The sequence below is a fragment of the Salmo salar genome, chromosome ssa05, assembly GCF_905237065.1.
Source record: "Salmo salar chromosome ssa05, Ssal_v3.1, whole genome shotgun sequence".
Lineage (NCBI taxonomy): Eukaryota > Metazoa > Chordata > Actinopteri > Salmoniformes > Salmonidae > Salmo > Salmo salar.
In genome coordinates this window covers 43,618,509-43,640,379 of record NC_059446.1, presented here as the reverse complement: position 1 = coordinate 43,640,379, position 21,871 = coordinate 43,618,509, and the positions used below count along the sequence as shown (strand labels likewise).

Here is a 21,871-nt window from a genome sequence, read left to right as displayed (position 1 = left end):
TCCCAGAAACTTTCCATATGCACAAAAAGCTGCTGCAATTTTGTGCACAAATTTGTTTGCATCCCTGTTAGTGAGCATTTCTCCTTTGCAAAGATACTCTGCCCACCTGACAGGTGTGGCATATTAAAAAGTTGATTTAAACAGCATGATCATTACACAGGGGCACCTTGTGCTGGGGGCAAAAAGGCCACCCTAAAATATTTTTTTGCCACAGATGTCAAGTTTTGAGTGTGCAATTGGCATGCTGACTGCAGGAATGTCCACCAGAGCTGTTGCCAGAAAAATAAGTCACCTTCAACATAGTTTTAGAGAATTTGGCAGTACCTCCCACCGGCCTCACGACAACATATGGCATCGTGTGGGTGAGCGGTTTGTCAATGTTGTGAACGAAGTGCCCCATGGTGGCAGGGTTATGGTATGGGCAGGCATAGGCTATGGACAACAAACGCATGCATTTTTTTTGATGGCTGCCTCTTGGCGGGAACGCAACACCCTGCTACAACTCAACTCTTCGTGGAGTGAAAAGGTATGCGATTGCAGGTGTGGGTAAGGATGACAGGGGCAGAATATTACCGTTTACAGGGAATTTATTCATCCTTCACATGGTAAGGTGGGGAAAAGGAGCTGGACAGTAGCAAAGAAAGTAAAAGTTCCCCCTCTACTACCTTACCTGCTTACCCACTGGTTACTTTTTCTTAGCACCACCTGGCGCGCTAACCAAAATACAGGGGGTGGTCTGCCCAGGTCTTACCTAGTGTGCATAGACATAGTAAATACTACAGGTATATGTTCACAAGCCTCTTGCCTAAACACTCCCAAGGTGCCTTCCCCTTCCCTTCCCTCCCCTGGGAACAAATGAAACTGAATAATTCACCAAACTTGGTGAACAATTTTGAATAAACCAAAAACTAGGTATTATGGTATACACATACCTCTACAGGAGCCACTACAAACACTTTCTAAACACAGCACATACAAAGAAGCTCTCTTAACAAAGGAACACTGGCTTTTCAAGCTGCAGAAGGAGTCGGTAATTGCAGACAGCTGTATCCTTTGAGGAGGGTGGGGTCAGAGCTCCAATTTGTGATGGGCCAACCAATCAGCTGCTTTGGAATCCAGGAAGCCATTTCCTGAAAGGCATATACATCCAAACCCACAACACAGAAACTGGGGAACCTAACGATGGCACTTTGAATGCACAGAGATACCCTGACAAGATCCTAAGGCCCATTGTTTTGCCATTCATCTCCCGCCATCACCTCAAGTTTCAGCATGATAATTCGCGCAAGGATCTGTACACAATTCTTGGAAGCTGAAAATGTCCCAGTTCTTCCATGGCCTGCATACTCACCAGACATGTCACCCATTGAGCATGTTTGGGATGCTCTGGATCTACGGGTACAGCAGCGTGTTCCAGTTCCCGCCAATATCCAGCAACTTTGCACTGCCATTGAAGAGGGAAGTGGGACAACATTCCACAGGCCACAATCAGCGGCCTGCTCTATTATGGATCCCCATTTCTCTTCCTCGGGTCCAGCAAAATTAAGGCAGTTTATACAATTAAAAAAACAAACATTTACAATACATTCACAGATGTCACAAGACACTGTGTGCCCTTGGGCCCCTACTCCACCACTACCACACATCTACAGTACTAAATCTGTGTGTGCATGTGCCTATGTTGCTTCACAGTCCCTACTGTTCCATAAGGTGTTTTTTATTTTTCTGTTTTTTTTATCTAAGTTTACTGCTTGCATCAGTTACTTGGTGTGACATAGAGTTCCATGTAGTTATGGCTGTATGTAGTACTGTGTGCCTTCCATAGTCTGTTCTGGACTTGGACTGTGTAGAGACCTCTTGTGACATGTCTTGTAGGGTATGCATGTGTGTCCAATCTGTGTGCCAGTAGTTCAAACAGACAGCTTGGTGCATTCATGTCAATGCCTCTCATAAATGCAAGTAGTGATGAAGTCTCTCCTCCACTTTGAGCCAGGATGGATTGACATGCATATTAGTAATATTAGCTCTCTGTTTACATCAAAGGGCCAGCTGTGCTGCCCTGTTCTGAGCCAACTGCAATTTTCCTAAGTCCTTTTTTGTGGCACACGACTGAACAGTAGTCAAGGTGTGACAAAACTAGGGGCTGTAGGACCTGCCTTGTTGATAGTGTTGTTAAGAAGGCAAAGCAGTGCTTTATTATGGACATACTGCTCCCCATCTTAGCTACTGGGCTCCCGAGTGGCACAGCAGTCCAAGGCATTGCATCTCAGTGCAAGAGGTGTCACTACAGTCCCTGGTTCGAATCCAGGCTGTATCACATCCGGCCGTGATCGGGTGGCACACAATTGGCCCAGCGTCGTCCGGTTTTGGCCGGGGTAGGCCGTCATAGTAAATAAGAATTTGTTCTTAACTGACTTGACTAGTTAAATAAAGGTTACCTTTAAAAATAATACTGTATCAATGTGTTTTAACCATGACAGTTTACAATCTAGGGTTACTCCAAGCAGTTTAGTCATCTCAATTTCCACATTTATTTATTAAAAGATTATGTTGAGGTTTATGGTTTAGGGAGTTTATTATTTAAAAAATAAAAATAAAAAAAATTGGACTGCGTGAGGCAAGTGGTGGTCATGCCAGATACTGACTGGTTTTCTGATCCATTACCCTACCTTTTTTTTAAGGTATCTGTGACCAACAGATGCATATCTGTATTCCCAGTCATGTGAAATCCAAAGATTAGGGCATAATGAATTTATTTCAACTGTCTGATTTCCTTATGAACTGTAATTCAGTAAAATCTTTGAAATTGTTCCATACTGGGTTCATATTTTTGGACCGTGTCATTTGTATCACACCAAAGGATGTTTTATGCAGTTTGGGCAATCTGGGGCCTCGGAGTTTAGCTAGCATTCTAATACTGTACCCACTAAAATATGTTCACATTATGTCATACAGATTAATGATTTCAAGCATTTTCATGTAAAAGGTGTTGCACCAAATGAAAATAAAATGGGCACTAATGTGGGAGGATTAAAAAAAAGTCCTATATATTGATACATTCGTAATCAAACTCACCCTCAGATCATGTCATGTCTTCTGCACTTCCTGTTTCAGCAAGGATCCTCCAACCGCAATGGTTTCCAGATAATAGCTTGTTTTAATATCACAATATTGTGCCACACCGGTGGATATAACTATTTTTTTTTTGCATTTTTATAATCAACTACATTTGTTCAGAGAAAATTAAGTATGGATGAACTTGAGAATTATTGGAGAGAAGGGTTTCGATTATTTTTCTTTTTTTTATTTGAATTTTCTAAAACACTTCACATTTAGTTAAAGAACATTTAATAAAAAATATTATTAATGGTACGAGTCTGTAGATCCAAACAAAGCAGTGTCTTCATAACCATACAATAGTTTTCACAAATGAAAGTAAGTTATTCATGTTTTTAGGCACATTGAAGTGAAAAAAAAATGAAAAAGCAGTGGCATGTCAACCACCCATTTTATTCTCTGACTGCCTCAGGTATTTGTACTATACGGCTGAGTGTGATTTGAAAGTGTTAGTATTGTAACTTCTCTCCCTTTCGTTCACTCTCTGATATTCCTTGTTTTTATAATCATCGCATCCAGACTTGAGTTAATGTGGAAATGAACAAGTCACTCATAAGTAATTGCATTTGAAGACCTTTGTTAAGACTGCCCCCGAGCCAGGGATATTGATTTGCACAAAGCATAGCCATTCTCATAAGTTCTAACCCCTCATCATGCCCTTAATAAAGTTGGCAGGAAATCATACATGCCGAGGAGGTAATTGCATTTCAATCATCTTTATTAATGGAGTAACTAGTTTTGCATGTGTGGTCGAATTCCAAATTGCCTCAACATCCTGTTTAGTCATTCTGTGGGGGCTGGGACTGGCTGTTACTGACCCTCTGACTTCTTCCTGTTGGGTCGGCGTGGTGCGTCTGAGGCTATCCTGCTGGGTGCTCCAGACCAGAGCTATCTCCAGCCTCCAGACAGGCACAGGCTGCTTATCTCAGCCTCTTCCTGTGCCACGGCAGGGCGGTGGCATGTAGGGCGTTGTGGTAGAGAGTGACTGGTAGCCCCTCCCTCATCTCTCCTCATAGAGAGCAGGGTTATGAAAATGGTTGTTACCATCGACGGAGATTCACACAGCTGAGTTACAGTAAATGGGGATGAATAAAATGCACTGCCTGACTTGAATCTGTATTGTAGTCAGTCCATATAGACAATGGTCTTGTTTATTCGTTTCCCAAATCCCTGGAAGGTTTCCCTCTTAACTATATTAGTCTTTCCCTCTGTCTCCATAGTAAATGCCTGTCTCTCCCTCACAGCAGTGACTGCAGCATCATGGCCTCTGGACCATCAGATGTGATGACCAACCAGGATCCTGCAGTCCCCACAGAAGAGTGCACAGGTAAACCCACACTTTAACTGGCTTTGACAGCCCTTTAAAGGGACTCTTCACTATTATCTTGTCATTGGTAAATAGCACTACCACAGACAGAGTTTCCTATGACTGCATTACGGCAGATCTGATCAGATTTACAGTATCTAGTCTGTAGGGAGGGAATGGCAAAACTACTCCTTGTCCACACAGTTTACATATATCCTCAGAGGCCTAGATCCATGTCTGAGAAGCCTTGGGGTTCATTGTAAGTTGAAGTGATAAAATTATCATTGTGAGAATCCCGCCACATGATCCATGCAAAGGTATTAGTGTTTCTTCCAGACCCGTGTGCTGTTTGTTAGCTCTCTCAGAAAGCATTGGCCTTCAGGGAGGATCAGGCCAAGCTTAAGAAAGCGATATTATTACAGTTTTATTGGCAGGAAATTAAGTAAAATATAATACATCTCACCACCCCTAAAGAACATGTTTTTACGATGTCCATCCGCCAACTCTACTGTGATATGCTCTGGGAACGAGGAAGTCGGGGACTGCAAGGTCAGACTCGGCCCAGTCTCTGGAGGGCTAGCCGGGATGTGGATTAGCCCTTTCCTTCAGGAATAGGTCACACTGACAATCTCCTCTATTGGTTTGAACTTCTAAAGCGGAGGGCGAAGTCCATTAAAGTAAATCATTTGTCAATGGCTGGAGGTGTGCCGGCCAGGCGGCGTGCCAGGGGATAATGTGGCGTACCCTGATAGTCAGGGGGAGGGGGTTAAGCTGCAGTCACGATAGAAGCCCTGTGTGTAATATGTCCGTCGAATTAGAGGGGTCTTGGCCATGGCTCTTCCCAGGGTTACAGCTTGTAATATAATTAACATCAAATCAAGGAGAGTAATTTGTTAGGTACGGCAGTGCTCACAAGATCAATGAGGATATTTAGTGGGAGAGTTTCTTGTGTCTGACTGTTTATTTGTGTGTCAAATTTGGCCTGTTGGTCAAAAAAAACCTCTCTGCACAAAAATATCTTGGTCTCAGCTTACATGTTCAGCTACTATATACATTCATAAATCTGTAGTAGTCCCTCTCCTACTGGAATTGAGTTTTCCCTTGATTGTTGACTTCAGCCATACTGAATGGCCCAATTCAAAGTGTGTGATAATGCCAGCTCAAGGCCTTGTCTGTAATTGGATCTCAAGTGTTTTCCAGAGCATGTGAGACACAGGATTGTGTGGCTTTATATAGAAATATAGTCACTTCTACCAACCTTCACTTCTCCAAGGCAGTGCTTGCTTTTTAATCAGACAATTGCATTCCGGGCTGCTAAAGGTCTCCATCCTAGAATTGTTCATGTTGTAGTCATCCCCTCTCAAATATTGGCAACATTTGTATGGATCCAACTAACTTGACCTTCTTTTTGATAATTGGCCTTTCTGCTGCACTGTTTCACCTTCTGCTGCTATTTTGGCGTAAAGTCATTGTTTCTAAAATAGTGTCTGTGTTGTATTATGATTTTGCACCTCAGCAAACAGTTAAGATCTCTGCCTTGTATTATTCTCAAGAATTGGGGTAGGGGACAGAGTTTTTAGTTTAAAAAGAGGTGTTGAGATTTTAAATTGGTGCTAAATTTAAATGGAACTGTTGAAGTGTTTTACTACCCCTCTCACTTGGTAATGCAACAGTACATGGGTTTTTGACCAACACGGTAAATTATTCTCACTTTACTTGAGCTCACATGAGGGAGTTTAAAAGCTTTCATTAGGTATTCTTCTTTGTTTGGTAGTGAAAGACAAATGGTTAGGGAATAGCTCCCATTGTAAACTGGAGATGTTTAACCTCTAATGCTTTAACCATGATGTTATCTATCTCCATTGTAGGCAAGAAGAAGTCCAAGTTCCAGACCTTCAAGAACTTTTTTGCTAAGAAGAAGAGAAAAGAGGCTGCCACTCCTGCTGGGGACAATGGGTTGAAGTCTAGCCAGTCCAGTGACAATGTCAATGCCCCTGAACCAGCATTCCTCATCCGGTCTGAGAAAGACGAGGGCTCCGGGTAAGATTATATTCTTCTCACAGGTATCTTTTGGTCATCACTATGGCAACAGCCTTCAGGAACCATAAACACAATATTTACATCTTACAGTTAAATGAGGAAATGCAAGCGATTTTAATTTCATCCTTAACAAAGAACAAATGTGTCACAGAATTTCTCCTCTGTATGTTTACAACTTTAAAGGCACATATTTGTCCTAATATAGAGTGGACCGCTGGGAATTAACGTTCTGCCTACCACTTAGTCACCTGAATAATAAATCAAGTCTTGTCCGCTAATTTTAGAGTTTAGTGAATTTTTCTTCATTAAACATGCAGCCTCATAGGCTACCTGCTGCAGATATCTTCCCCAGAGACATGGATAGAGTCCTAAATGGCACCCTATTCCCTATTCAGTGCACTACTTTTGATCAGGATCCATAGTGTTCCGTTTCAAAAGTAGTGCACCATATAGCTAGTAGGGTTCCATTTGGGACATTGCCAGAGCTAGTGACTTGTCTGCTCCTTTAGGTTTTTCTACAAATGTTATGAGATTTATTCCTACATGATTGGATGGATGACCCAGCCATGACCTGACTGCTACTTAGGGGAGAGCTATATAATCTCTAAGTTTCACACTAAATGTCTGTGTGCCATTTCTGAAAAGACTGCATACGTCAAAAAATATTGAGATCACACCATACATCCACGTGTTTCCTGTTATAAATCAGATCTGTCGTAAACTGTGTGCATTGTGAACAAGCATTATAGTTCCGCCTGGAAAATGCTCACGTGACCTTTTTTATGGTGACAATAACGGCCTTATTTGCAGTTTGAGTTGAAACTTTTGGAAATAGGCCACAGCATTTTAAGGTGTGTTGCCAGAATATTTTGCAGTGACTCTGACTATCGCTGTAGTATTCAGCAAAGCTCTGTGACCATTTCTGAAATAAAAAAATTTATGACAAATTTGTTTGCTGAACATTGTATTGAACAATGTTTTGCATTGACTATTTCCCCCAACCTAACTATGCGGCACTGCCTGTGAATTCTGAAAGATTGTCTAGGCCTACTCGAGGCATTTGAAATTACATGGTGAACTGTCTGTTCTACCGTTGGCAACTTTTTTTTAACGTTCTATTGTAGCCAACATAAGCTATTTTGGTTATCTATTTACTACTGTGAAGTAGTTACAATTCATCCCATCTCTCATTAAATTGATCTTCATTTGTTGTATTAGCTACTTCGGGAGTATGAAACCATTTCAGTCAGAAAAGGTGAGGAACTTCTTCTGCATTGATCATGGAAATAAAATAATCAGGAAATAAAGTTAATTTTTTTTATTGCAAAGATAAAATAAATCGATTTTCGCTCTTCTCACTAACGGCAAATAACTGCATCATGTCTTTTGGATTTTATGAATAAGCATGACATTTCCCCCATTTGCACAAAATACTGCTTGCAAGGCAATGCTTCAACTATCAGAAATTGTGTGCACATGGTCTAAGGTGTGTGTGGGAAGTTAAGCATGTTCTCACATCAAGTACATTTATTTTATATATGCCAACTTTTAAGTGAACAGGTGCCGCACATTTTGTGGTCGTGTTTGTAAATGAGGCCCCTAATGGTCTGATTTGTCATTTAACATGAAATCTCATACTCAATTGTTATATTTCTTTTTTTGCAAGGTCAAAAATCTACATGGGAAATAAGGCTCTGTCACATGACAGTGTCTTTGTCTCCGATTTGCCCCTGTCAGAGGTAAACGAGGATCTGGGAGCCTTTCAGGACAGCATCCATGGAAAAGTCAAGTCTCTACAGGTGGGTAGTTAAGCCTGTGTTCCATACTTGGACTGGCTGTAATTCTGGCTGTTGTACCTATAGTCCTATATCATACACCCACAACAAGTGAAAACAACAATGTATCTTCGTGGCTCGTGTTAGTATCCGATATTTAGCTCTCTTAAATTGGTATTAGCTTTGGCACTCTGTCCGTAGAACCTGGGTATAAAATTAGCCAGTCTGGTCATAAGCCGGGTAGACTGGGCGCTAGCTAGTTAAGGCTCATCCTTAGGTCTTACTACCTGGAGTGTTCTGGGCAGACTCCCACAAAGGGCCGGCGTGTACGCGCAGGCTAATATATACAGCGGTCTGATGCACAACAGTGTTGACTAGGCACAACAACATATTAAAATGGAGGAGATAACAGACTTGGCTGGTGATGTTCAGTCTATAATAAGTCCATTTGGAGAAGGATGGGGATTCTATAACCTTTTGTTGGAAGGCGACAGACTCGAGACTGTGTCCTTGAGAGCAGCTGAGCTCATTCAGATAGCAGTATCACAGATACACACGCTTTCTTTCACCACACAAAGTCTGTTTTTCAGCTAGAATGGACCTATTGTTGCTTAACTCACTTTCACTTATCATTCTACTTTGACGAGTTCTCAACCACTAGGTAGGGTAGCATGCTCTCAGAACACGTGATCTGAAAGCGAAAAAACAATCTTAGTACACTATTGCTGCACACAAGTCATAATTGTAAAAGAGTTTTACATTAATGCATTGCAAAATCCAAGGTTGATAGGTATGTTGTCCTGCAGCTCCAGCTGAAACAGGCCATCAGGCTAGGCTCTCCTCCGTCTCCATGTGTGAAGAAGGGGGATGACGCAGGGACTCTGTCTGAGGATGACGGCCTTCCCTGCAGCCCACCAGAGTACTCCACCCTGCACGCCGTCCTGGCTGGGGTGTCCCATAGGGTACGCATCATTATGCAGTGAGGACTGGCATAGTGTTCATGGGGTCAACTTCATGTTTGCAATCATTGGACCAGATTACCTACATGGCTAGTTCTGGTCTTCAGTACCTATTATAATTGTGTGGCATGTACTACGTGACTGCAGTCACATGATACCTGTCACATGATACCTGTCACATACAATACCACACATTCATGTTTCATGAAAGCTACCGTGAGGATGACTCTATGCACTCATGCTTACGTCTACAGATCTATTACTGTCTATTACCCTTTTATAACTGCATTGTCACTCATCCTGTCTCTCTCCTTCCAAACTGGTACAGAGGAACAGCTCCCTGAGTCTGGAGGGAACAGACAGCGACGAAGACCAGGTAATAACCCGTTTCCCATGCTATTTTGTTAATATAGTCATGTGCTTCCTATTCAGTGGACACAGTGAATGATCTTCTTTGTCATTTGACCATCATGACCAATCAGAATGCATCATTAGCCCAAAGAGGCAGAGAGGAGGCTCCTCTATCGTATGATGTGGAAGAAATGGATCAAGATGAGTGGGTTCTATTGTCATTTGATTTAAAGAAGAATAAATGTTCCCCAGATGTATTACACGAGTTGATGTCTTCGAGTACGTCTGTCTTGATGAAGTATAAAGCTGTGTGTCTTCTGAAGCTTGTACTCTTCAAGAAATGAAAGCTTCTGTGTCAGATGCAGTGTTAAGCAATAGGAGTGAGTCAGGATGGAGGCATTGTTGAGCTTCATACGTCAATGATATGTACAGTGAGGGGAAAAATGTATATGATCCCCTGCTGATTTTGCACGTTTGCCCACTGACAAAGAAATGATCAGTCTAATTTTAATGGTAGGTTTATTTGAACAGTGAGAAACAGAATAACAACAAAAAAATCCAGAAAAACGCATGTCAAATGTTATATTGATTTGCATTTTAATGAGGGGAAATAAGTATTTGACTCCTCTGTAAAACATGACTTAGTACTTGGTGGCAAAACCCTTGTTGGCAATCAGAGGTCAGACGTTTCTTGTAGTTGGCCACCAGGTTTGCACACATCTCAGGAGGGATTTTGTCCCACTCGTCTTTGCAGATCGTCTCCAAGTCATTAAGGTTTCGAGGCTGATGTTTGGCAACTCGAACCTTCAGCTCCCTCCACAGATTTTCTATGGGATTAAGGTCTGGAGACTGGCTAGGCCACTCCAGGACCTTAATGTGCTTCTTCTTGAGCCACTCCTTTGTTGCCTTGGCTGTGTGTTTTGGGTCATTTGTCATGCTGGAATACCCATCCACGACCCATTTTCAATGCCCTGGCTGAGGGAAGGTTCTCACCCAAGATTTGACGGTACATGGCCACGTCCATCATCCCTTTGATGCGGTGAAGTTGTCCTGTCCTCTTAGCAGAAAAACATCCCCAAAGCATAATGTTTCCACCTCCATGTTTGACGGTAGGGATGGTGTTCTTGGGGTCACAGGCAGCATTCCTCCTCCTCCAAACACAGTGAGTTGATGCCAAAGAGCTCCATTTTGGTCTCATCTGAACACAACACTTTCACCCAGTTGTCCTCTGAATCATTCAGATATTCATTGGCAAATTTCAGACTGGCATGTGTATGTGCTTTCTTGAGCAGGGGGACCTTGCGGGCGCTGCAGGATTTCAGTCCTTCACGGCATAGTGTGTTACCAATTGTTTTCTTGGTGACTATGGTCCCAGCTGCCTTGATCATTGACAAGATCCTCCCGTGTAGTTCTGGGCTGATTCCTCACTGTTCTCATGATCATTGCAACTCCACGAGGTGAGATCTTGCATGGAGCCCCAGGCCAAGGGAGATTGACAGTTATTTTGTGTTTCTTCCATTTGCGAATTATTGCACCAAATGTTGTCACCTTCTCACCAAGCTGCTTGGCGATGGTCTTGTAGCCCATTCCAGCCTTGTGTAGATCTACAATCTTGTCCCTGACATCCTTGGAGAGCTCTTTGGTCTTGGCCATGGTGGAGAGTTTGGAATCTGATTGATTGCTTCTGTGGACAGGTGTCTTTTTATACAGGTATCAGAGATTAGGAGCACTCCCTTTAAGAGTGTGCTCCTCATCTCAGCTCGTTACCTGTATAAAAGACACCTGGGAGCCAGAAATCTTTGATTATTTCCCTCATTAAAATGCAAATCAATTTATAACATTTTTGACATGCGTTTTTCGGGATTTTTTTTGTTGTTATTCTGTCTCTCACTGTTCAAATAAACCTACCATTAAAATTATAGACTGATCATTTCTTTGTCAGTGGGCAAACGTACAAAATCAGCAGGGGATCAAATACTTTTTTTCCCTCACTGTATACCATATGCGACTGAGGCTCAGAGCAGCTACATTGCGTTGTTGGCCATATTTACACCATACATGTACACAGTGGTTTGTTATACACATCAGAATTTAGGATCCTTAGATACTGCTCTTTTCTGCCTCTCCATGTCTGTGAATGATTTGGCAAAAGTCTTATGATCAAATGTAATTACTGCAACTTATTCATGAATTAACGTAAACAAGACAGTCAGTGGAATAATGCTGTGTGAAGTGTATCTGCCTCATCGCGTATGTTGGTGTTATTATCGCAGCTGGCACGCTCACACTCGACATAATGGGACCATTGGAATGAATAGACACTTGGCTAGTTTCTATGAATGCTGATTGAATCTTTTAAGCTTTTCTCAATTGAATTTGATTGAAAGGAATCTGCCAAGGGACTCCAAATAATCGTCTGAAGTTGTGAAAGGAATGTCCTAAAAAAGGAAAACCACAATTGGCATTTGATTGACTTAAAAAGGCTTACACAGCCCTCCGATAGAAGCTACTATTGAACCTTCTATTGTTTTTGTATATACGATAGTATACCATTTTTTTTTCTTTCTCTTGGGCTATCTTTTCCACTTAGCCAGGAGTTTAAAAAAGGGTCAAAATAAAATGAAAAACCTGCAGAGAGTAAATCACTCCACTCAACATTCCAACTGCTGCCTCGTGGGATGACAGGAAGATTTGGGGGGTTTCCCATAGGAACTGGTGTACCATCTTACCATATGTGATTTTCAGTAGTTGCTGACTGTTCGTCCTGAATGACAAACATAACGCAGGCACACGCATAGATGCACTTGTTTGTTCTCGGAATTCCAAATAGTTGTCATGCGCTTGTGTTTTGCCTTGCTTGTCATGCCTTCAGCTGGACCCGGAGCTGTAACAAGCTAGAAGACTGTTTTTCGAGCCATAAATGGCAGCGTGCTTTTGGTTTGACCTCTTTTGAAATGGGAAGGGGTGGCAGTACACTCGCTTTGTCTCCCTGCTGCAAGCACCACTGAGAATCCCACCACAAATCTTCAGCTGAAGATGATGACCTGACAGTAATAATGCTGCATGTCATTCTGCTGGCCTGTTTCTGCAGGATGTATTGTTTGACTCGGAGGGGGGGGGGTCTCCTGTGTGGTCTGAATGCATTCCATTGGTTTTCTCTGGCAGTCAGGCTGTCTGCTGCAAATGGGGATATTACACCACTCGGAGTCAGGAGGCCCTGCCAAGCCGAGCTCTGGCTATAGAACAAACGCAATACATTAATTTACTATATATATAAAATCAATCCACTCTGCTGGATACAATACAAACACGGAGGTAGTTTCACTTATGACAACCTGTCTCTGGTTACACAGGGCAAATGCATTTTGATGCCCATAATAGCAGCAATCCTATTTGCTAAAATGTCCATGTTTGTGTAAAATCTGTATTGTGTATATGACAAATGGCTATTTAGCATAAGAATCCATTTCTAGTATGAAAGCAAGATGTTAAGTCAGAGGTGGACCATTTGCATTCTTCTTTTGAGCTTCCTCACTTCAGGTTAGACAAGTTGTCATTGCAGGTGACTTAAAGTAAGTCAGGGTGTCACTGAAGGTCATTCGCTCTCCTGTCAGAGTGAATTGCTGTCAGAAACAGTAGAGTAAACCTACCTACATTCCAGAGCACTGAGAGCGGAGGCTTGTATTTGTTCAGCTAATGTCAGTGGGAGCCAGGCAGAAAAATGCCAGGACATAGGTCTGCCTGGGACATTTTTAGTGACGCTCGACGCTGCTAGGAGATCTTTATAATGGCGTCCCTGACATTGTTTATCCAGCTGTACAGACAGTCAGTCTTCCCTCTTCTCCATTTCTTATAGCTTTTTCTTTGTCTTGAGTAGGAAACTCACCCATATTTTAGGATATGGTTAATCTGTGTCAGGAGAAACTATATTTGATCCACAATTCAGCATTCTTGAATCTGTTTAGCTGGCACCTGGCATCAGCAGAGAGTAATGTGACTTGTGGACAGATGTCTGTAGACATTGAGATAGTAAGAGGTTGTAATAATTATATTATTTACTGTGTTAAAATGGCCTCTCTCTCTCCCCTCATGTGTAGATGTCCTGTGAGGCGGGCTCAAGATCGGCCAGTCCCCTGGTCCCCCTGCCTGTAGACTTCAGCCAGCCTGCCAGTCCCATGGGCTGCCTGGACAACACTGCCGCTCGCCACCGCCTGGCAGTCCGACACAAGGCCTGCTCCAAGATGAGGAAACCCACCACTGTAAGATGTACAGTTGAAGGCGGAAGTTTACATACACCTTAGCCAAATACATTTAAATTCAGTTTTTCCACAATTCATGACATTTAATCCTATTAGAAATTCCCTGTTTTAGGTCAGTTAGGATCACCACTTTATTTTAAGAATGTGAAATGTCAGAATAATACTAGAGATTTATTTGAGCTTTTATTTCTTTCATCACATTTCCAGTGGGTCAGAAGTTTACATATACTCAATTAGTATTTGGTAACATTGCCTTAAACAATTTAAACTTGGCCAAACGTTTCGGGTACCCTTCCACAAGCTTCTCACAATAAGTTGGGTGAATTTTGGCCCATTCCTCCTGGCAGAGCTGGTGTAACTGAGTCAGGTTTGTGGGCCTCCTTGCTCACACACACTTTTTCAGTTCTGCCAACAAATGTTCTATAATATTGAGGTCAGGGCTTTGTGATGGCCACTCCAATACCTTGACTTTGTTGTCCTTAACCTCTCTAGGGGAGGTGGGATGAAATCGTCTCCCACTATTCAACAGCCAGTGACAAATCAGAGCGCCAAATTTAAAACCACAAAATGTCATAATTCAAAGTTCTCAAACATAGGACTATTTTACACCATTTTATAGATACACTTCTCCTGAATCGAACCACGTTGTCCGATTTTTCCAAACGGCTTTACAGCAAAAGCAAAACATTAGATTATGTTTGGCGAGTACATGGACACAAAAAACCACAGCCATTTCCAAGCAACTAGCATGCATCACAAATACCCAAAACACAGCTAAATGCAGCACTAACCTTTGATCTTCATCAGATGACACTCCTAGGACATTATGTTATACAATACATGCATGCTTTGTTCAATCAAGTTCATATTTATATCAAAAACCAGCTTTTTACATTAGCATGTGATGTTCAGAACTAGCATACCCACAGAATGTCCGGTGAATTTACTAAATTACTCACGATAAACGTTGACAAAATACATAACTATTTTAAGAATTATAGATACAGAACTCCTTTATGCAATAGCTATGTCCGATTTTAAAATGGCTTTTTGGCGAAAGCACATTTTGCGATATTCTGAGTACATAGCTCGGCCATCACGGCTAGCTAATTTGACACCCACCAAGTTTGGGACAACCTAAACTCAGAATTACTATTAGAAAATTTGGATTACCTTTGCTGTTCTTCGTCAGAATGCACTCCCAGGACTTCTACTTCAACAACAAATGTTGTTTTGGTTCCAAATAATCCATAGTTGTATTCAAATAGCTCCGTGTTGTTCGTGCGTTCAGGTCACTATCCGAAGGGTGACGTGCGAGCGCATTTCGTGACAAAAACTTTCAAAAAATTCCATTACCGTACTTAGAAGCATGTCAAAAGCTGTTTAAAATTAATTTTTATGGGTATGTTTTTTTTATCCGTCCGTGAAAATACTGCCCCCTATCCCAATGAAGTTAAGCCATTTTGCCACAACTTTGGAAGTATGCTTGGGGTCATTGTCCATTTGGAAGACCCATTTGCGACCAAGCTGTAACTTCCTGACTGATGTCTTGAGATGTTGCTCCTCATGATGCCATCTATTTTGTGAAGTGCACCAGGCCCTCCTGCAGCAAAGCACCCCCACAACATGATGCTGCCACCCCTGTGCTTCATGGTTGGGATGGTGTTCTTCGGCTTGCAAGCCTCCCCATTTTTCCTCCAAACATAACGATAGTCATTATGGCCAAACAGTTCTATATTTATTTCATCAGACCAGAGGACATTTCTCCAAAAAGTATGATCTTTGTCCCCATGTGCAGTTGCAAACCGTAGTCTGGCTTTTTTATGGCGGTTTTGAAGCAGTGGCTTCTTCCTTGCTGAGTGGCCGTTCAGGTTGTCGATATAGGACTTGTTTTACTGTGGTCATAGATACTTTTGTACCTGTTTCCTCCAGCATCTTCACAAGGTCCTTTGCTGTTGTTCTGGGATTGATTTGCACTTTTCACATCAAAGTACGTTCATCTCTAGGAGACAGAATGTGTCTCCTGCCTGAGCGGTATGACGGCTGCGTGGTCCCATGGTGTTTATACTTGCGTACTATTGTTTGTACAGATGAATGTGGTACCTTCAGGCGTTTTGGAAATTGCTCCCAAGGATGAACCAGACTTATGGAGGTCTACAATTCTTTTTAAATTTTTTTAAATTTATTTTTTCTTCCCCTGAAGTCTTGGCATGCACAAAGTAGATACCTTAACCTACTTGCCAAAACTATAGTTTGTTAACAAGAGATTTGTGGAGTAGTTGGAAAATGAGTTTTAATGACTCCAACCTAAGTATATGTAAACTTCTGACTACAACTGTACATACCCATCCCCTTCTAGCACAACCAACCCCTCTCCCTGACTCCCCTGGCCAACATTCACCAAACCCACCCCCTTCTATTCCATACCCAGCCCAAGTCCCCTTTGATCATCAGCGCAGAACCCCATAAAAATCCATCCCATAAGCCAAGTGTCCAGCCCATCTAGCCCAACCACAACGCGCCAGCCTGCCGTCAACTTGCATGGCTCATGAGTCTACCAGATCTTTGTAAAACGTGTCAGATATGACTGAAGCTGGACAGATAAATTATCTTTAAATGAACTGTATCATTAAGATTACATTATGACTCATCTCTGCCATATTTCTTTTGCTCAGAGGGTTGATGGCAGGGCTGAGGGAGAATCATTCCAAGAGGAAAGACTGAGTGTTGTCATTCCAGAATCTGTGGAGGAGGACAAGGAGGAAGGTAATATAAATGATCCTTATTACAGTAACATTACACAAAATATTGATGCAATATCGGAAAGATTATCGTTCATGGTATTGAGTAAGAATGGTTGTCATAATGCTTTAGTGACTTGCTTATAGTGGCTCTGCTCAGACGTAGTTGTGTGTTCTAGATGTGAAATGTGAGCAGACTGGTGCTGCCGAGAAGGAGTGGACCGATGGGGCCGTGGTATCCCAGCAGGCCGAGCGATCAGCCCCAGATAAGGAGGATGAGCAGAGGGACAAACCGGAAGTGTCTCAGGATGTCTCTTCCTCATCCCCTTCCATACAGAATGAGTCTGACTCTGAGGAATGTCTCTCAGGCCAGGCTAAGGCTCTGACCCAGACTGCACCCCTGCCTGGCTCCCTGGACTCTCTGGAGCCCCCTACTAGAGACTACGATGACTTCCTCCTGGCCCCTACTGGGTGTGAGGCAGCTGAGGAGGGTGGCTCTCTACTCCAGGAGGTGCTGAGCTCCCTCAAGTGTCCCCTGACATCTGTCCTGGGGCTGGAGGCTGTGCCCCTGGAGGAGGTGAATGTGAAGGGTTTCGACCCTGAGAGCTGGATGGATGAGCTGGCTGATGAGCCTGAGCCTCCGTCCCTTCCTTCAGATCCAACCCAACAGGAAGAAGCCTGTCTCCCCAGTGATGGACCTGACTGCCCAGTAGAGTCCCAAGAGGAGGAGGAGGAGGGTGAGCCTTATGAGTCTGAGGAGGAGTATGTGGTAGAATATTTCAAACCAAAGGAGGAAGAGGAGGATCAAGAGGAAATCAACCCTGATTACTTAAAAGATCAGGACATTCCTTCAGATTATATGAAAAAGGAAGAAAAAGAAGATGGGGAGGAAGCAGCAGGGTTAGAGGTAAAGGAAGTAGTAGAGGAAGCAGAGGTTGTCCGAGACGAGGCAGAGGAAAAAAAGAAAGATGTGTGGAGGGAGGAGGAAAATACAGAGCCAATCTCAGATGTGCCAGTGCAAACAGCCTTATTGGAGGAAGAAGAGGATGTAACGCCAACCTCTGTGGAGGATGATGCACAGCAGGTTCCACACAATGACACAGACACTGAGAGGGCTTGTGAGAGCCCTGAGTGCCTCACTGAGCTGCCTGACCAAACAGTTAGGGAACAAGCCTGTGTCTCCCAGCTGCCAAATAGCAGTACACCTCCTCCAGATTCCCCAGACCAGCCTGAGTCCGCTATACACACCACACAGGACCAGGAAGAGCCCAGTGTAACGACTGACCAGTACAGTATAACCGGTCCCAGTGCAGCTTCTGGCCCAGAGCAGAGCCCCCAGGAGCCCTGTAGTGGACCAACTGCCACAGAGGATCATGGGAAGCCATCTTGTGGCTCTGAGCAGAGTAGACCCAGGTTCACAATTTCCCCCACCTGGCAAAGGTTGGCCACCAAAGAGCCAACCTCCCCTTCTACATCTCCCTCTGTCACTGTGCCTGGGGCTGTGGAAGCGGGGGTTACAGCAAATACAGATCCCCCAAGTAGAGTGGAGCCACTTAGCCCTGTGGTGGCTGAAGTCCCTGCTTGTCCCAGCAGAACACAGAGCACCACAGCACCCACAAATTCCTCAAAAGACACTCCACCTGCCGTTCCTGCAGCCCAGGAGGAAGGGACCCCTGAGAATCCGTTTGGTGTTAGGCTGAGGAAGACCTCTGTGGGTATGTTGCGCTTAGGATCAGAGAGTGAAACTCCCCCCTCATCCCCTGCACACTCACTTCCCATAGAACCACAGAGGGCCTCGTTCACTGAACCACAGCCACAAAGCAAACCAGCCCTGCTCAGAAAACCCTCAGAGCTGGACGGTATCGTCAAGCCCAAGAGAACACCAGGTACTAAAACCCATCTTAGTCACCATCCCACCAGTCAGTATTTACAGATGTGTGATATATGGCATATCCTTCACTCACAATGCCACCTTTTTGTTTATATATATTTTACAATGTTTAGCTCAATAGACTTCAAATGACAAAACATTTAGTCTGTGTATACATGTTTTAGGAATTTGGACTCCTGCTGGACTAACAATTCATACTGAAACAGGTCCATGAGTACTGTTGAGAGCAGACTTATTGAGAGATATCTAAAAAGAGACCTATAAACACCAAGGAGAGATTCCTCTAAATCAAATGTTATTAGTCACATACGCCGAATACAGTGAAATGCTTACTTACGAGCCCCTGACCAACAATGCAGTTAAAAAAAATCTGGATAAGAAATAAAAGTAGCAAGTAATTAAAGAGCAGCAGTAAAATAACAATAGCAAGACTATATACAGGGGGGTACCGGTCCAGAGTCAATGTACGGGGGCACCGGTTAGTTTAGGTAATATGTACATGTAGGTCGAGTTATTAAAGTGACTATGCATAGATGATAACAGAGTAGCAGCGGTGTAAAAGAGAGGGGGGTGCGCAAATAGTCTGGGTAGCCATTTGATTAGGTGTTCAGGAGTCTTACGGCTTGGGGGTAGAAGCTGTTGAGAAGCCTCTTGGACCTAGACTTGGCACTCCAGTACCGCTTGCCGTGCGGTAGCAGAGAGAACAGCCTATGACTAGGGTGGCTGGAGTCTTTGCTAGTTTTTAAGGCCTTCCTCTGACACCGCTTGGTATAGAGGTCCTGGATGGCAGGAAGCTTGGCCCCATTGATGTACTGGGCCGTACACACTACCCTTTGTAGTGCCTTGCGGTCAGAGGCTGAGAAGTTGCCATACCAGGCAGTGATGCAACCAGTCAGGATGCTCTCGATGGTGCAGCTGTAGAACCTTTTGAGGACCCATGCCAAATCTTTTCAGTCTCCTGAGGGGGAAAAGGTTTTGCCGTGCCCTCTTCACTATGACTATTTCTATCAACAAATTGGCTGTATTCGAATGCTATTGGTTTATGGCATTTGTCTTTCATTGGTTCGTACCTCTATCTTACGTTTCCACTCTAAACAAAAACATTATGCGAAATGAAATTACCAGGCCACTCATACCATATTTCGCACCATTTGAAGACGTTCTTCTGTTTCAGATCTGTCTGTGGGTCGCGTGCCTAGTGGGGGATCTGAATCACCAAGCTGGATCTCAGTGGCCAGACAAAAGCAAAGGATCTTCAAAGAGAACTCATTGGAGGAAACCACAGAGAAGAAGGTCCCTGCAGAGAAGGTAGGGATGGTGCACATTGTTTTGTGTTCTTTTGTTTAACGAGAAGCCCACTGTTTCAGAGAGGAAAACAGTTAACTTGTCAATCAACCCATCCAGTCCTTAGCTCTTGTTAGCATTTCTTCTGCTATTACGACAGGGTCCACCTTCTGATGCAATATCCAGAGTTTATATGACTCTGAAGTTGTGTAAGTGCCATTTACTTTGTTATACATGTTGGAATGAATAAGCAGTTCATTCCACCTCTTTCCAGGGGGACCCTAACAGAAAAGGTTCCATTCCTACATTGACGAGTCCTGTCAACAAAGACCAAGCCAAGCCTCCGGGACCTCCTGTAAAAGGTTTGACTGATCAGTATCCCACTCTGCTACCACACACTGCTACCACACACTTTCTTATGAAGTGTTTTCATTGTTCTCACAAAAGACTGGGTGTGATTGATACACTGCTGCCCACATGTGGATGAAACGTGCGAATAAAATGTTCCTGTTGAAAATGTTCTGTATCTGAGAATGCCTAATCTTCAATGACATGCATGAAATAAGACTTGAAAAATATTTCAGTCCATTTTGATAACATTTTGTTGGTTTTAGGACTTATTTTTATCACACCTACAGTGTCTTTAGGATAATGCAGAGTGATTGTGTCACTAAAGATGTTGTTCTCTGCTCGTTGTCCATAGTGTTGTGTTCTCTTGAGATCTCTAAGCCTGCGGTGGTTGAGAAGGAGGGGAAGAGAGCCCCGGCTCACCCTGCACCTACAGCCCTGGTCCAGGATGAGCCCCCATGGATGGCCCTGGCCAAAAAGAAGGCCAAAGCCTGGAGCGAGATGCCCCAGATAGTTCAGTAAAGACGGGCCGTCTCAAACCGAATCATCCGTCCACTGATGGATCAGAATGCATTTGCACAACCAGAGTATATCTTTTGACTTCTAATACCTTCGGGTTTCTTATTGGACAGATGCTGAAACCCTCCAATCACGTGCTGCGGTGAAAGTCAGTTGGGAATTAGGCCAAATTAGTGAAAATGGCATAAGATTGAATTCAGTTGACATGATATACCTATGTAAAACCAACCAATGATAGTTATTTGTTTTAATTTTTTAACTGTTATTGTCAGTATTCCTTGTATGAGTGAGGGTCCAGTGTGTCAACTTTAAACCTAGCCTTGAGCTTTGATTTGGAGGATGAATAAGCATGGATGGAGAGAAAGAACTGAAGGGTTCTTTGTATTTATTAAATCTCTTTCATGTGTTTGATGTATTTCTGTTTTATTTTTGTATTGCCTTTTGAACATGTGTACATTAAATGTGCAGTAAATAACAAATGGAATCGCTTTTTCTTTGTCATCTCGCCTTAAGAACATTAAGATAAAAACTGTTACTCTTCTTTGTACCTACTGCCAATAGTGCATCAAATATATAGCCATCAGTTTAATCAGAAAGGTATAGGCATACTTAGGCCGTATAATATACTGCTCAAAAAAATAAAGGGAACACTTAAACAACACAATGTAACTCCAAGTCAATCACACTTCTGTGAAATCAAACTGTCCACTTAGGAAGCAACACTGATTGACAATACATTTCACATGCTGTTGTGCAAATGGAATAGACAACAGGTGGAAATTATAGGCAATAAGCAAGACACCCCCAATAAAGGAGTGGTTCTGCAGGTGGTGACCACAGACCACTTCTCCATTCCTATGCTTCCTGGCTGATGTTTTGGTCACTTTTGAATGCTGGCGGTGCTTTCACTCTAGTGGTAGCATGAGACGGAGTCTACAACCCACACAAGTGGCTCAGGTAGTGCAGCTCATCCAGGATGGCACATCAATGCGAGCTGTGGCAAGAAGGTTTGCTGTGTCTGTCAGCGTAGTGTCCAGAGCATGGAGGCGCTACCAGGAGACAGGCCAGTACATCAGGAGACGTGGAGGAGGCTGTAGGAGGGCAACAACCCAGCAGCAGGACCGCTACCTCCGCCTTTGTACAAGGAGGAGCAGGAGGAGCACTGCCAGAGCCCTGCAAAATGACCTCCAGCAGGCCACAAATGTGCATGTGTCTGCTCAAACGGTCAGAAACAGACTCCATGAGGGTGGTATGAGGGCCCGACGTCCACAGGTGGGGGTT

At 43.3% G+C, this 21,871-nt stretch overlaps 1 protein-coding gene across 9 annotated transcripts in view; it reads left to right on the top strand.

Moving 5' to 3' along the window:
* cb055 (CB055 protein) overlaps positions 1-21,069 on the top strand; it is a 42,772-nt gene extending 21,703 nt beyond the window's left edge. For 6 of the 9 annotated variants that reach the window (XM_014200028.2, XM_014200027.2, XM_014200020.2 and 3 more), the window contains 11 exons: positions 4,362-4,444; positions 6,292-6,463; positions 8,130-8,262; positions 9,021-9,200; positions 9,526-9,573; positions 13,646-13,807; positions 16,483-16,573; positions 16,728-18,434; positions 19,614-19,747; positions 19,998-20,085; positions 20,427-21,069. In XM_014200028.2, the coding sequence (XP_014055503.2) occupies positions 4,378-4,444; positions 6,292-6,463; positions 8,130-8,262; positions 9,021-9,200; positions 9,526-9,573; positions 13,646-13,807; positions 16,483-16,573; positions 16,728-18,434; positions 19,614-19,747; positions 19,998-20,085; positions 20,427-20,593 (2,949 nt within the window). In that variant the 5' untranslated portion in view covers positions 4,362-4,377 and the 3' untranslated portion in view covers positions 20,594-21,069. 9 annotated transcript variants of the gene reach the window in all.
* Positions 21,070-21,871: the final 802 nt, after the last annotated feature.